At 42.4% G+C, this 14,365-nt stretch overlaps 2 protein-coding genes across 3 annotated transcripts; one reads left to right on the forward strand and one right to left on the reverse strand.

The window, feature by feature from the left end:
• Positions 1-221: 221 nt before the first annotated feature.
• On the reverse strand, positions 222-9,128 carry LIAS (lipoic acid synthetase). The gene is made up of 11 exons (XM_033060135.2): positions 9,051-9,128; positions 7,809-7,981; positions 7,054-7,147; positions 6,232-6,312; positions 5,850-6,006; positions 4,963-5,020; positions 3,867-3,995; positions 3,452-3,597; positions 3,109-3,179; positions 2,250-2,361; positions 222-1,347 (listed from the first exon to the last, which is right to left on the reverse strand). Exons 1-11 carry the CDS (start codon positions 9,126-9,128, stop codon positions 1,295-1,297), a joined length of 1,152 nt encoding a protein of 383 aa, XP_032916026.1. The 3' UTR covers positions 222-1,294.
• A 94-nt stretch (positions 9,129-9,222) lies between these two features.
• Positions 9,223-14,346, forward strand: RPL9 (ribosomal protein L9). Of its 2 annotated transcripts, none has more exons than XM_033060238.2 (8): positions 9,223-9,278; positions 9,594-9,640; positions 9,721-9,836; positions 10,645-10,740; positions 11,053-11,185; positions 12,623-12,703; positions 13,174-13,289; positions 14,224-14,346. In XM_033060238.2, exons 2-7 carry the CDS (start codon positions 9,595-9,597, stop codon positions 13,278-13,280), a joined length of 579 nt encoding a protein of 192 aa, XP_032916129.1. In that variant the 5' UTR covers positions 9,223-9,278; position 9,594; the 3' UTR covers positions 13,281-13,289; positions 14,224-14,346. The 2 variants fall into 2 exon arrangements, with proteins under 2 accessions (XP_032916129.1, XP_032916130.1); XM_033060239.2 differs by lacking the exon at positions 9,223-9,278 and adding an exon at positions 9,322-9,340.
• Positions 14,347-14,365: the final 19 nt, after the last annotated feature.

The raw sequence follows: 14,365 nt of genomic DNA on the forward strand, positions 1-14,365 counted from the left end.
TCCTTCTACAGATTCCAGTAGTTTAGAATACTACAGCCAGTGATAGAATTACCTGCATGATGAGAGTTTGGGACCAGATAGCAAAGTCCTGGGATGTTTCCCAAAAACTTCACAAAGATACAGGTGATGTTAGTTCAGAGATGGTATTCAATGTCCATAGCTGAGCATTACGGAGAGATAATCATTGTTATTAGTGCTGTAAAGAGAGGCAAGTAGACCTGTTAATGTACCATATGCCATGTTTTTATTTCTGCTTGAGCTTAATGTGATATGCAGTGGATTTCGTGTTTCACCCACAATGTGGTTCATTTCTCTGCATTTAGATTTAGCAGCCAGACCAAACCTCAAGGGGCAGGTAACCAGACCCACCAAACACAACCACTAGGGTTTTAGCTTTCCTTTAATGACAAGACAATAGCCATGCAACAGGAGCACAGTACAGAATAGCAGCAGTCCTGCATACTCAGTACTAAAGAAGCATCTGTGCAGCTCAGTGGGGTTTGTAACAGTCATGTACATAAATTAGGGGTAGTTCCATTTATGCCCCTACACCAACTCTGATTTTCCAAATGCTTTAAATTAATGGTATCTACACAAGGTTAATTGTCTTGCCAGAAAGGACATTTTGTTTTCTTTAGCTTGATACCTTATATAGACCAAGGCTTACACTTGGAGACATGCAAGCTCTGGAAAAGCTTTAGCTAGCAGAATGGTACAAGCTCATTTTCTCTGATGTTTTTCTCTGATGCAGGCAAGAGATGCCATCTTTTGAAGCAGTATCATTACACTTGCTCTGGCACAGTTCAAGAAAGCCCTAATCTGGTGCATTATCATGTACAGAGTCTTTCTTTAGAACTCCTATAGGTCCCAGAGCCTCTGCAAGCTTATGTTACCTAATAGTAAGATACACCAAAGTATCAGTACCTTTCAAATTACTATCAGCACCTTCACAGGTATTAACTGCAGCAATGCTGACTGTTGTAGCAGACCTACAAATCTGCCTAATCTTTGTTCCCAGCTTATATTTATTTCTTCCACCTCAGTTCCATCACTTTCAAAATTGATTCTATCTTCTGTCTTTTTGCTGGACACTAGAAGTACTCTGTTGTTGTAGCCTTTCCAGGAGAATTGAGGTAAAATAATCTTGTTTTGATGAGGAAAAATTATTCTGGAAAGATAGTAAGTTTATTCATATAGCCACCATCTGTTCTTCTGCATTTCTGGAACTGAGTATAATTATGCACTGAAAAAAGCATTCTTAAAACTGGCTGCTTTTAATAGGTTCACTCTTGTTTCAGATGGCTTTTGTCTTTCTTTTTTCCACTAAATTCTTCAAGAAGAATTCACCTAATTAAAAGGAAAAAAATAAATATCAAAATGATTTGTAGATATTTCAACAAAATAAGGTAAAAGAATACAATCTTATTTAACGTGAGTGTTCTATTCTACAACTGTTTTCACCAGTTATTTTATAGGAATTCAATTCTATATAACAGCATTTCCAGCAGGGATCTAAAAAACCCTCAAAACTATAACCCAACACAAAACCCCTCCACTCCCAAAATCCTAGTTTTCCTGCTATCTGGTTTTATGAAATAGCTCTGTTGCTTTGTGCATTACAACAGGCAAAAGTGAATTGATTTAATTAAAATTTAATTCCTCTTTCATGAAGTATCAGCAAGTTATAGTGAAACCTGCTCTAAATCTTATCTGTGCTGGCATTAAAGCAGATTGAGCAGCACAGTACCCCTGATGAGTCTTTTCTGCTCTTTCCTTAGGAAAAAGCAGGATGTTGTACCTACACACAGCTACTACATATCAGCTACTATTTCATACCCAGTGCTGTGTCAGAAAAAGCACTGCCATAAGTGTCTCTATTTTTAAAGCACTGTAAATAAATTCTGCATAAAGCAACAAAATTGCATCACAAACAACCAAGGACCTTGTTGAACTCAGAAGAGATAGAATGTGAAGGAAAACTTGAAAATTTGTTATCCTTTATCCTGTCTCACACATTAAGTATAGTACAGAATAGGTTTTGAAAAAAAATTAGGTTAAGCAGCATTGCAATTGTACAAATACTAACTGCTGTCATACTGATGCATTTGGGTGACCTACAGGAAATAGTGTAAACAATTTTTGAAATACAGATAACAGTATGAAGTGTCCTTACTTTGTTGCACATTACTTCACTGTTTCAGTTTTGTATAATAAGATGCTTAACAATCCAGTACCTTTCAGTAATTTACCTGCTTTATAGGAGGAACGCACTAAAGGCCCACTAGCAGTGTAATGGAATCCAAGATCATTTCCTACTTTTTCCCAGTACTTAAACTTCTCAGGAGTTATGTACTCTTCAACCTGGGGGAAAATAATTAATTTTACTCAAGTATTAATGCAAAGGAAATTGCTATAGCTAGCATACAGTGAAATTAAATACAATTATATCGCAAGTTCAAAATTTTTCACTCCGAAATTTTCATCAGTGAAGTCACCAACTGCATTTTTGCTCTGGTTTCTATCAAACAAATTTATTTTATTTGCTTTACATATTTGGCTTGAAAAGTTCAGAATCTAATTTCTAGTTGTTGCTTTATCATTTTCTTTATTCTGTTTTTGAAAGGGCCTTTCAAGCAAACCTTTTTTTCTGTCCAAGTTAGTGAAAAACCACAATAGTCCTACAAATCTTTTCACTAACAGTTAATTCAGTGAAACCTGAACAGAGAACAAATTTCTGGACAGATTGCAGAAGCAGAAGATGGTGAATTTCCCAGCTGAAGTGGCACCATTTTGGGAGAGCTTGTAAGACAGTGAAGGGGTGCTGGCTTGAGCAGTTATGTTTGAGACATACACTGAAGCTCTTGTTTTCCAGAATCATGCCTCAGCTCCAGCTGCCTCCCTGGCTAACAGCAGATACTAGCACTGGGAAGTCTGCAGAAGATGGAAGGGGTTAGATGGCTGAGGTAATTTTTAGTGAAGAGCCCCTAACAGATAATCATTGTCAGCCTAAACAAGGAAGGAAATTTTTCCCAACATCTGCAGTTAGAGTAAGGATGACTGTGCAAGGTACAGACCATAACTCTGCCTCTAAATTAAAGGCAATTTTACCTTTAGATGACGTTTTGTTGGTTGCATATACTGTCCTAGAGTCAAACAATCTACATCTGCTTCCCGCAATACTGTAAAAACAAAATTCCTTGTTAGTGGCAGAAGGATCACAAGGGAAATCGTGGATTTACCTGTCAAATTCAATCTATAAGCTACAAGAAGACAAAATATTTCAGAAATTCAGTCTTTTTTAACCAAACTTTCATTTTTCAATGGAACACAGAAAATATTTCCTGTACCAGCAAACTGATTTGCATGCAGCCGCAAACATGCTTACAATTGTTTTCCAGCACCGTAAAATTCACACCTGTGAATTCTGGCATCAATTTCAACACCAACTTACATTTCATTGTGGAATATATTTGTTCGTCCGTCTCGCCTAGCCCCAGCATAATGGAGGTTTTGGAAATGACGCCGGGCTGGACCTCTTTGGCGTGTTTCAGCACACGGACTGACTGCTCGAAGTTGGCTCGGGGGTCGCGGACCTTCCTTCGCACATTTCCAGCACAAGGGGGAAGAACACGTGGAAGGGCACACAGAAGTCAGAGGCGCCAGGACGGGCGCGTTTAGGCCATTTCTGCCAAGCGGCAGCGCTGAGGTTCTCGGGCCGCGCAGTTGGACACGGCGAGGGGACGGGCCCGCCTCAGGCGCCCCGCGCGCGCCCCCTGGCGGCGGCGGCGGGCTCGGCGGCGGCGCGCGCGGGGCAGGCCGGGAACGGGTCGGGCCCCGCTCCGCGCACGGCCAGAGCCGCTGCTCACCTCTGCAGTGCCGGCACCGTCTCCACGTTGTGGGCATACACATCCAGCCCCGACACGGCGACTCTCTCCACTGCCTTAAGGTCCCCTCGGAAATCGGGAGTTAGGCATTCCACCAGGATTTTTGGATTCCTGAAAACGACAGACAAAAGGAACACACCTGAGGCATTTTGTGTCACTGTTGCTAAAAAACTCAAGAGATAGTAAAAAATCCCCAAAAAACCCATAACTGAAGACATGACACTCGAATAAGCAAACCAAAATTAATCCAGGATACTTCTAAACCAATAGATTTCTCCAAATACTTTATTTCAGACACTGTTGGAATCGCTTTGTATTTATTATTTGGCTTTTGCTGTATTTCAGCTCACATCAGTAAAACCAGGAATTGAACACACGATGTTTTATTTAAGATCATAGCTCCAAAATACATAGGAGCTACAATTCTGCTACTGGAACAAGAAGACTGAGTATAGAATCTAGTCTTGGTGTCCAGGAGCCTGATTTCAGCTCAAAAAGGCAGGTGGGGAAAACTGCAGGAATCCTTCAAGCTCCAAGATACACTAGACAAAGACTTAAATGAGGTTATACAAATGAGTTCTGCAGGTAGAGAAGTGTGCTGTCAAATGGCATACAGGGCACCAACATAGGGTGAAGGCAGCACAGCCAGGGAAAGGAAGGAAGGTACAATCACAGGCTTGGAAATGGCCACTGAGGCAAAATAAAAAGCAATGAGAAAGCAGACTCCTTCAGTCACATGGTGACAGTGTTACCTAACTGTGCTGTGTCTCAGGAATGAACATACCTCAGAAGAATGTATTCATTTCCTGGTAAACCAGCTGTCTGCTCAAAGAAAGAATCCAGTGCTTAGCTTTAAATAGGCCTGGGATGAATTGGAATGCATACAAATTCAAAACAGTTTGGGGCCATTCTACGAGAAAGATGAAGGAAAAAAAAAAGGGGGGGGGGGCCACAGACAAGCTAGAGGCAGACTTTTGTATTTGTATGGACCCTGGAATAACCCAGCTAAAGGAGCTTTGACCTACACACAGTACCATTCTAAAGTTTTAACAATAACAGTAATACATCAATGACATACCTTTCTTTCAGATGCAAGACCGTCTTTGCGAAGTGTTCTGCCCCACCATCAGGCAAATCTAGAAGCATTTCAATTATTCAGTTAATCTTTCTGTTCAATAAATGTATTTACTTATTAGCAAAGCCAAAAAACCCATCAGATTCAAACCTTAAATGCAAAATAATAAAGCAGTCAAACCTCAGTCTCATCTCACTGCTTATGCCAAGGGCTTACAAAAAATATCCTACCAAGCCTCTGCACAAAGTCTAACTGTGACTGTCTGGCAGAGTTCAGATTTACCCGTCTCTAGGTTCCCTATCTCCCTGAGCACAGAATGGCTTTACCATTTATGGTTCTTCTCTGAAAAACAGTTGTACAAGAATTGAGAAGTAGATATTAGCGCTCTTTTAAGCCCCTTTGAAGCCACTGGACTTTCCATCATACTGAAGAGTTTTTACAATGGCTTTCCTCACCAATATGGTGTCACCACAAGGGAGCTACTACAAGGGAGCTACTTCCTACTTCCTTAAGAAAATACAACTTTCAGTTTTGTTAGATATAGTATATTCCAGATTTAGTGTTTGGAAGGAAGTTCTGTAATGGTATTATATATGAACATTAGTCTTTTTGCTATCCAGGTAATAGAACATGGTATATCTGCACGCATTCTGCTAAAAATTAATTATAAAATATTTAGTGCTGTAGTATTTATTAATGCATATTAACAGTGTAATTTCTGTTGTATTTCACCAGACACGGCGAAATCCTAAGAATACGTAGGAGCTGTGCAGCACACTTGTCTCCTTTGAAAGAGTCCTGTTGGGCAGCTGAGCAGATAAAAGTTTCTGTGTGTAGCTAGGGAACACCCATGAGAGCTCTGGGTGGGTGAGGAGAGCCAAGGCACGCACCGTCTCTGTCCACGGACGTCAGCACCACGTAGTCCAAGCCCCACTCCGCGATGGCCTTGGCTGTGTTGTAAGGCTCCTGTGGATCCAGCGGAGGGGGGTTTCTTGCAGTCTTCACTGAACAAAATCTGCAGCCTCTGGTGCACGTGTCACCCATCAGCTGGAACATGAAAGACATTCCTACCTTTACACAGTACATATCACTATTGCTCAGCTGAGAAACAGCTGCATAAGCTACATCAGATAAATCCTAACAATAAGCAGAAAAAAACTAGGACAGTGCTTTACAGTAAATTTATTGTAATAAACCCACTCCACTACAGTAGAGATCCAACAGTAGAGTACAAACAGCTCTGACATTAACAGAACTCAATAAATGACTTACCATAATAGTAGCTGTCGCTGTGGCATATTCCCCACCTCCCCAGCACTCTCCAATGTTGGGACAACGTGCTTCTTCACATACCTGAAGGTGAAAGGCTGTACTGTACCTAGATTTTTCCATATTATTTTTGAAAATAATTATTATATTATTGATGGATTTTAATAGCAGCCTACAAACAAAACATAATTCCTTCTGTGATAAATGAGGTTAACAGTTCCCTGCTGTTTTTAACAAGCCAGTGGGGAGATAACTGCTTCCTGATATCCATTACCATTATTTTCTCTACATGAAAACGCAAAAACTGCTCAGACACATAACTGTCTTATTAATTAGCACAGACTATTATTAATATTTTAAATTTAAGAACTGATAAAATGTTCACAAAGTATGTGATTAATTAAAGCATGAACTTTGTCTGGGAAAAAAAAAAAGAAAAACTCCCATCCACACATTCCCACTGCTTTTTACTATCTAGAAAGTACAATTAATGAAATCTGTACAGCTCCTTTTCATGAAAATCAAGTATGCAACTCTGAAATTGTGTGTGTTTCCATTAAAAACAGCTGCATATAGCAGCTTCTAATCTCTGGTGATGTAAGTAGTAAACCCTAGTATTTAAAATCACAGTAGGTAAAACACTAAATCTGTTGGATTTACCCTTATTCTTTAGCAGTAAAATTCACTGTTAGCGAGAAGGATCAGCACTGAGCTTGGTTTCAGCACTGAAGATCATGCAAGACACGATTTCTACCTGTCCTCTACAGACAAAAATGTAAAATCTACCTTATTTTTACAGGAACACTTGGTTGGTGCCAGACTTACCGTATGAAGATTTAAACTTCTCAAGGTATTCTTTAGTTTATTGTAGTTCTTCCCCATGGGTATCTTTGTTTTCAGCCATGGAGGAAGATGCAGCCTGAATAACACAAAGCAAACAAAGATTAATAAACTACTTACATGGTAAGTTTTATTAATAGATTTGTTTTAATTTGTTACAGATCCCAGCGAAGAAAGGTCCCTTGAAAACTGATGCAATTCAGCAATTAATGTTAACATCATTCATGGCCAGACCAGACTTCTCTTCCCTGTTCATCATCATTCCAAAACTCAAGCATGGGAATTGTTGTTAAAACTGTTGTTAAAAACTGTTCACTGTTCCAGAGGGATTGAACAGTGGATGTGTCCTGAACACTGGAGACTGCACCAATTAACGGCAGCGGATATCGCACAGCTATCACAAAGTCAGATCAATCTATGACTGAAAATATGAGGGTTTAAACATTGTTTAAACTTAAGTCTTCATTTTTTGTTTTCTCTACCAGTAGTACTTTTTCAACACATTCACCTACTGATGTGTATTTGTAATTTAATTACTGGTACTCAAGAAAATACAACCATATCTCCACATTTTGTTATGGATTTGAAGTTAATGACATGCATTCTTTCTTGAATAATCATTAAGTTTGCAAAACAGTAGGGGAGAATGTAATAAAGATACATAGCACACATTTTGTAGTTATTACTAAATGTACAAGATTGTGCTGGGAAACAACTAAGTTGTTTAAAATTACTATTACCTTTCTCCTTTCTCACGCTTTAAATTGCCTTTATACTCAGCCCATGTGCTCTTGTCTGACAGATCTCCAGAGACAAAGTCCTGTAAGTCTGGTCCATTTTGCAGGAACTCTTTTTTATCCCCTGGCAAAGAACCTGATGTTCCATACTGGTTACACAAATGGCTCCCTGACACCTAAAACAAGCAAAATTGTAATTTATTTAATAACAAACATGCTGGCATCATATACTAAACAACAATTTGCCCTTTTGCTGGCTAACACATGCTTTGTGCAATCATTTTCCCAATGGCTTTTAAGTTAAATGTATAATTTTTTTTTTATTTCAAACCACACGAAACAGACTTATCTATCGTAACACCAGACTAAGTTACACAGTGTAACATAAAATTCTCCTGTACGCAGCACCGGTGAGGCCACACCTCAAATCCTGTGTCCAGTGCCCAATTCTGGGGCCTTCACTACAAGAAAGATGTTGAGGTGCTGGAGTGCGTCCAGAGAAGGGCATTGGAGCTGAGGAAGGGTCTGGAGCACAGAGCTTATGAGGGGCAGCTGAGGGAGCTGGGGGTGTCTATCCTGGAGAAGAGGAGGCTCAGGGGGAATTGACTGGTCTCTACAATTGCCTGAAAGGAGGCTGTAGCCAGGTGGGGATGAGCTTCTTCTCCCCGGTAACCAGCAACAGGATGAGAGGCCATGATTTTAAGCTGTACCAAGGGAGGCTTAGTTTGGGCATCAGGAGGAATTTCTTCCCAGAAAGGGTGATTAGACAGTGAGGTGGTGGCATCACCGTCTCTGGAGGTGCTTCCGGAAAGGCTGGATGTGGCGCTCAGTGCCGTGCTGTGGGTGACCAGGTGATGCTGGACTCGATGATCTCGGAGGTCTCGTTAACCTAACAGACGCTGTGAAATAACACTGTGCGGGCTACTCCGACAGACGCTGTGAAATAACACTGTGTGGGCTACTCCGGAGTTTCGGGGCCGCAGGAAGCGGCGTTGCCGTGGTTCCCGGTGGCTGCCGGGCGCTGTCCCGTGGGAGCAGAGCCGGATCTCGGTGTCCCGAGGATGCTGTGCCCGTACGGGGCTGGGACGCTGCTTCCCGGGCTCTGCCTACGGCCACCCCGCGCTGTCCCGCGCCACTACCACAGACCCGCTCAACACCTGCACCGCGGTGCGTCCCGCAGGATCTCCTCCCGCCCGCCCGGCCCGTCCTGCTGCCGGCGGTTCCGGGGCACACGGCGCGACTCACCCGGGCCCGGCCCCGCGGCACCAGCAGCCCCCGGGCGGCGGCGGCCCCGCACCGGCCCCACGGCAGCAGCAGCGACATGGCGGCCCCCAGCCCGATCGATGCGCTCGGCCGGCTCGGCTACTCTTGCCTAGTGGACGGCTCCTCGGCGCGATGACGTCACAGGGCCGGAGCGGCTACAATTACGCGATGACGTCACGCGCTGTCTCTTTTGGCACTGCGCGCTGGGAGGTGAGGTTGGGCGGTGGTGCTGGGATCACCGGGATCACCGGGATAATCCGCGATCATCCGCGGTACACGGCCCACCAACGCCCCGCCCGCATGCGGACAGCCCCCCGCAGCAGCGCTGGGTCCCGCCGGCGCCTCCTGCCCCGCACCTCGCCCGAGAGGGCCCCGGGATGGCGCCTTCCCGGCAAGGCCCCATTGAGCCGGGCCCGGCGGTGGCAGCGCGGGGGGAGGCGTCGGGTCGCGCCGGGGAGGAGCGGGTGGGGGCCCCGCTGACACAAGGCCGTGGGAGCCTCCAGCGTTTCTCGTTGTCTCTCGCAGGATGAAGACCATCCTCAGCAACCAGACCGTGGACATCCCCGAGCAAGGTCAGTCCGCGCCGCGTTCGGGAGGCGCCAGGCGGTGCCATTCGCGCAGCCCGTAACACATGTCCGCCTTTGCTTCGCAGTGGGAGTTTCGCTGAAGGGCCGGACGGTCATTGTGAAGGGGCCCCGAGGAACCTTGCGGAGGGATTTTAACCACATCAACGTGGAACTGTCCCTCCTGGGAAAGAAGCACAAGAAGGTGAGTGCTGCTCAGGCCGTTTCGCTGCCCAGAGACAGGGGGGAGCTTTATAGTTGGCATACAAACTTTTTGGTGGTGATGGAGAGCCACCGAAAATGTTCAGTTGCGAGTGTGTTGTTTGGTAGGTTTTGCTAATTCCCGTTTTCTGAGAGAGGTTGGTCTGATGAAGGCATGGGGCCTCCTCGGGCGCTGTGGGAGTGAATGTGTTGATTGCATTCTTCTGTACTGACAGTCACTTACAGGGAAAGGGGTTGATCGTTGTATGCTGTTCTACAAGCTGGTCCTTTTAGAGGATAAAAATCAGTTTATTGGCTTTCTAGAAACTGCAAGTTACGTTAGGTGAGTAGATGATCTATAGATAAACATATGCATAAGAAAATATCAAGAGTGACTGATTTCAGCTTCTGTTTCACAAAGATTGAATGTGTCATTAAAACAGTGGATACACACACAGTGTTTTATTTAAGTTGGTTATGCATAGGAGGCAGACTTTAACAAGCTTAGCAGTTGCTAATACATCCTTTAGTTCAAGATTCTATATTTTTCTACCCCGACTCTTTTGAAGACTTGTTAGTGGCAAGACCTGAAGATAACAAACTTTTGTCACATGTCTGAGGGTTAGGATTTAAAAAACAGGAGCCAGATGGGCCTTTAGTAGTCTGTCAAAGAAACAAAATAATTCTGTGGTCTTCTTTGGTGGGCTTTAAGTCGTTTATCTGAAAGTTTTGCTCCTCATTTGTCACAGAATTATTTTGCTGCTGTTTTTGAAGTGTAGCTGAAAGCTTTGTTAATGTGTTTTTTGATGCAGCTGCGTGTTGACAAGTGGTGGGGTAACAGAAAGGAGCTGGCAACAGTTCGCACAATTTGCAGCCATGTACAGAACATGATCAAGGGAGTCACTCTGGTAAGTTGTGTTTGGAACCAGGATAATGCTGCCCTTTTTGTTACTTGCAGTGAGAGCCTTGTACTTGATGGAGGGAGAGCATTTCTAAGCATCCAAGATGCAGCTTCTTTCTCCTTTTGTTTCTGTCTTGCCTTTGCTGTCAGGCAAGTTCTGCAGGTGGAGGAAAGCACTAATGTCTCTCAGGCTCATTCCTGCCCTTTTCCAGAAGTTGTTGATACACCTTGGCTTTAGTTTCTCCTGTAAGCTTCATGCATGTGTCCTGCCTTTTGGGTGTGTTCTGCTTTCAATGTCCGGTTATGTCCTGTATCCCAGGGCTTTCGCTACAAGATGAGGTCGGTGTACGCTCACTTCCCAATCAATGTAGTCATCCAGGACAATGGCTCACTTGTGGAGATCCGAAACTTCTTGGGAGAGAAGTACATTCGCCGAGTGCGGATGAGGCCAGGTGAGCGTTTCTGGAGACATTTTCTGCTGATTTTAACTAGGCTTTCCAGCTGTTTTCTTTATGCTCTGCCACTGAGAATGGGAGAGGATGAATAATTGTTGGAGCAGCATGTGCTTGTCTGAATTTATGTAATCTTTTTACGATACTGTTGCCACTGTTTAGGTTTGTTATTAATAATTCCTCTGTAATTTATCTTTACTAGCAAGACCTAGCTAATAGCAGTCTGGAGTTAGTTACTCTAATACAAGAACTCTGGGATTTACTGTAATCACTTAGCAGAAATCTCTGCAGTGTTTATAAGGGGTAACCTGTGGGTGCTTAGTGTTAGATTTGTGTTTCTTTTTTAAAATGTTACACGTGAACTAGTTTCGTACCACATCATAGTTTTGGGCTTTTAGGTGTTGTAGTTTGAATTTGCTGATTGTCTAGGAGCATGCACAATAAACTTAAAAATTATCATCTTATTAGCTGTTCTTGCATCTTGCACACCTGGAGTTTCAGTAAATGTCTAACAGAAAAGCAGGCACTTGTTGGAGGTTGTTAAACTTCTAAAAGGAGGCAACAAAACAGAGTTCATACTCTGTCATAAACAGAGTTACATAAAGACTGTAGGAAAGACTTCCCTTATCCATTTGGTTTTTTCTAATTCCACTTGGTGTGGGTATGGGCAAGGACATTTAATGTGATTAATGATGTTTTGGGAGGACTGTAGAGGAATGCATTAGACTTATCCCAAAATACTGGTAGATAACAGTTCAGAGTTAGAGGATTTTTGATTTACTGTGGGATATTAAGGTTGGGTTTGATTATTGTGTTTGATTTTTTTTTTTTTAAGTTGGCATTTACTGTTTGTAAAGGGTTGGCAAAAGAATCTGATACCTGTTGATTAAATAGATCAAACTGTAAAACCTTCTGTTACTCTCCTTACAAACTCAAGTTTCCTGTTAGATTCTCAAATACTGTCGTGTTTACTCCTTGTGAGTATGTGCAGCATTATTAGTGTAAACACAGTACATGACATGGCATGGGGCAGGTGGTTTTTAATGGCTTTTGTTTGGGGTGACTCTGGTTTTGTCTTAATGAGCACAAGCCTGTGGGAAATGGCACCACCTGGCTGACAGAGCCATGCTGGCAAAAGCACTGGCTTGTACACAGTGTTGGTGATTGATGCTCTAATGTTGTAATGGGTAAGCAGGAGTATCGCTTTACTAGCTTCTACTCCAGAGCATGGCTTGCACTAATCTTTAAATTTTGAAACTGTGTGAGGGAGGACAACTCTGGAATGGATTTGAGGGACTCTCGTCAACAAAGTCATAGAAGTTAATTATTATTGAATACTAGTGTCTAGATAGGTAAATTGGGACAGGACATTAATATTGTTTCTTTAATACACTTAACACCTTTAACAGTGTGGATTATGTGTTTGCCTTTCTGTAGGTGTTACCTGTGCAGTATCTCAAGCCCAGAAAGATGAGCTGATCCTTGAAGGGAATGACATTGAGTTGGTCTCCAATTCAGGTTTGTGAAAGTAGATGTATGGAAAATTGTACAGAAACTTTTATCTGAAGATGTCAGCTTAGCAAACTCTTTACCTCAAACCCTGAGATAAACAAGAGCCCAAATTTTTATTTTGCTCTAGTTACTCTTAACTGCTTTTCATAATTCCTTACTCTGTTTCTAAGCTTAAAGATATCTTTACAAGTCTGCAGAACCTTCTTCTTTGAGTAGTACTTACGACCTTTTTGACACCAAACTTTTCAGCTTTTCAGTTGTACATGTGTGCAGTATTGAAGTGCCACTGCCTTGAGTTGCCAAGATGAGCTCAGTGAAATGCATCCAATTTTCATTAGACTTTACAGGGTTTAAAGTTGGTAATTCCTGTCTTTAGATGACAGTCCTGTTTGTTAGTTGAAATACTGGAGCATAAGAAAAGACTAGGTTGGCTTGGACCTTTTGGTTTTGTGCTAATGGTCTCATTTTGTCTGCAGCTGCCTTGATCCAGCAAGCCACCACAGTCAAGAACAAGGATATCAGAAAATTCTTGGATGGTATCTATGTCTCTGAGAAGGGAACAGTGCAGCAGGCAGATGAGTAAAACTCATAGGTTGGTATCATCTTAATATACATTGTACATCTTGCTGTAGAGATGGGGACTTGACAAGGTTTATCTGCTTCAACACAGCCATGGTTAAACAGATTCCCAGCAGGGATGAAATTGTGTTTGTAAAAGGTGCCATAAGGTGCATCATAAGACTTGAATTTTGCTAGGTCTTTCAACAGCAGTTTTCAATCTTTCATCAACTTGGCATTTTGCTATTGTATGGAGAAAACCTATCTCTCCAATGCTATACTCTGCACCACAAATGCAAGCTGCAGTGCTGGCTGAGAAGACCTCAGATCAAGGTTCCTCCTGGTTGGACACTAAAATAGTGGACAGCACCCAATTTATATATGAAGCTCTTGGGAACAGTTAGAATGTAAATGCTGGTAAACAGGTCAGTTTAACAAGGACAACTATTTACATTGTCTGTGGGCATTTGTTACTGGAGTTACTGGAGTACAAGGATTTGAGGATAATTTAGGAATTTTAACTGCTAAAGGAATTTGATGTATTTCAGCTGTGTGTGATTCTATACATAGTAAAAAACACCTGTGCCGAATGGGACAGTGACTTGTGCCTTCAGAACCTAAGCTTGAGGGAGGATGTAGATGAAGTGAGTTTCATAAATCCATTTTTTAAAAAATCATCCTCAAGATACCAAACATTTGCAAGCCTCCAAAAAAAACCCAAACTTCTGGGGCTGTTCTAAGTGCCTGGAGAGATAAAACAACTTACTACATTTGTTGTACAGTTGAGCTGTTGTGTTCGAAGGTATTTTTAAGTAATCTTGCCTGTGTAAAATCAAGCAAATTCTTTGCACTATTAATGTCTGTCTAGCATTAAAATCAGATAAATTAACATCAAATGGTTATATGCTTTCCGTTTCACATTTGCACTGCTAAAACCTTTCTAAAAGCTCTTAATGTTTTATTTACAGTTGTCTGGATCCTGATAGGAGCTACCATGAGACATTATGCCATCAAATGCTGCCAGCTGGTACAAAATCTGAACACCACAAGAGGTTTAATAAAATAAACCATATTTCATATCTTGGGTTTGATTTGGTTGTTTTGGGGTTT

This window comes from Catharus ustulatus, chromosome 5, assembly GCF_009819885.2.
Source record: "Catharus ustulatus isolate bCatUst1 chromosome 5, bCatUst1.pri.v2, whole genome shotgun sequence".
NCBI lineage: Eukaryota > Metazoa > Chordata > Aves > Passeriformes > Turdidae > Catharus > Catharus ustulatus.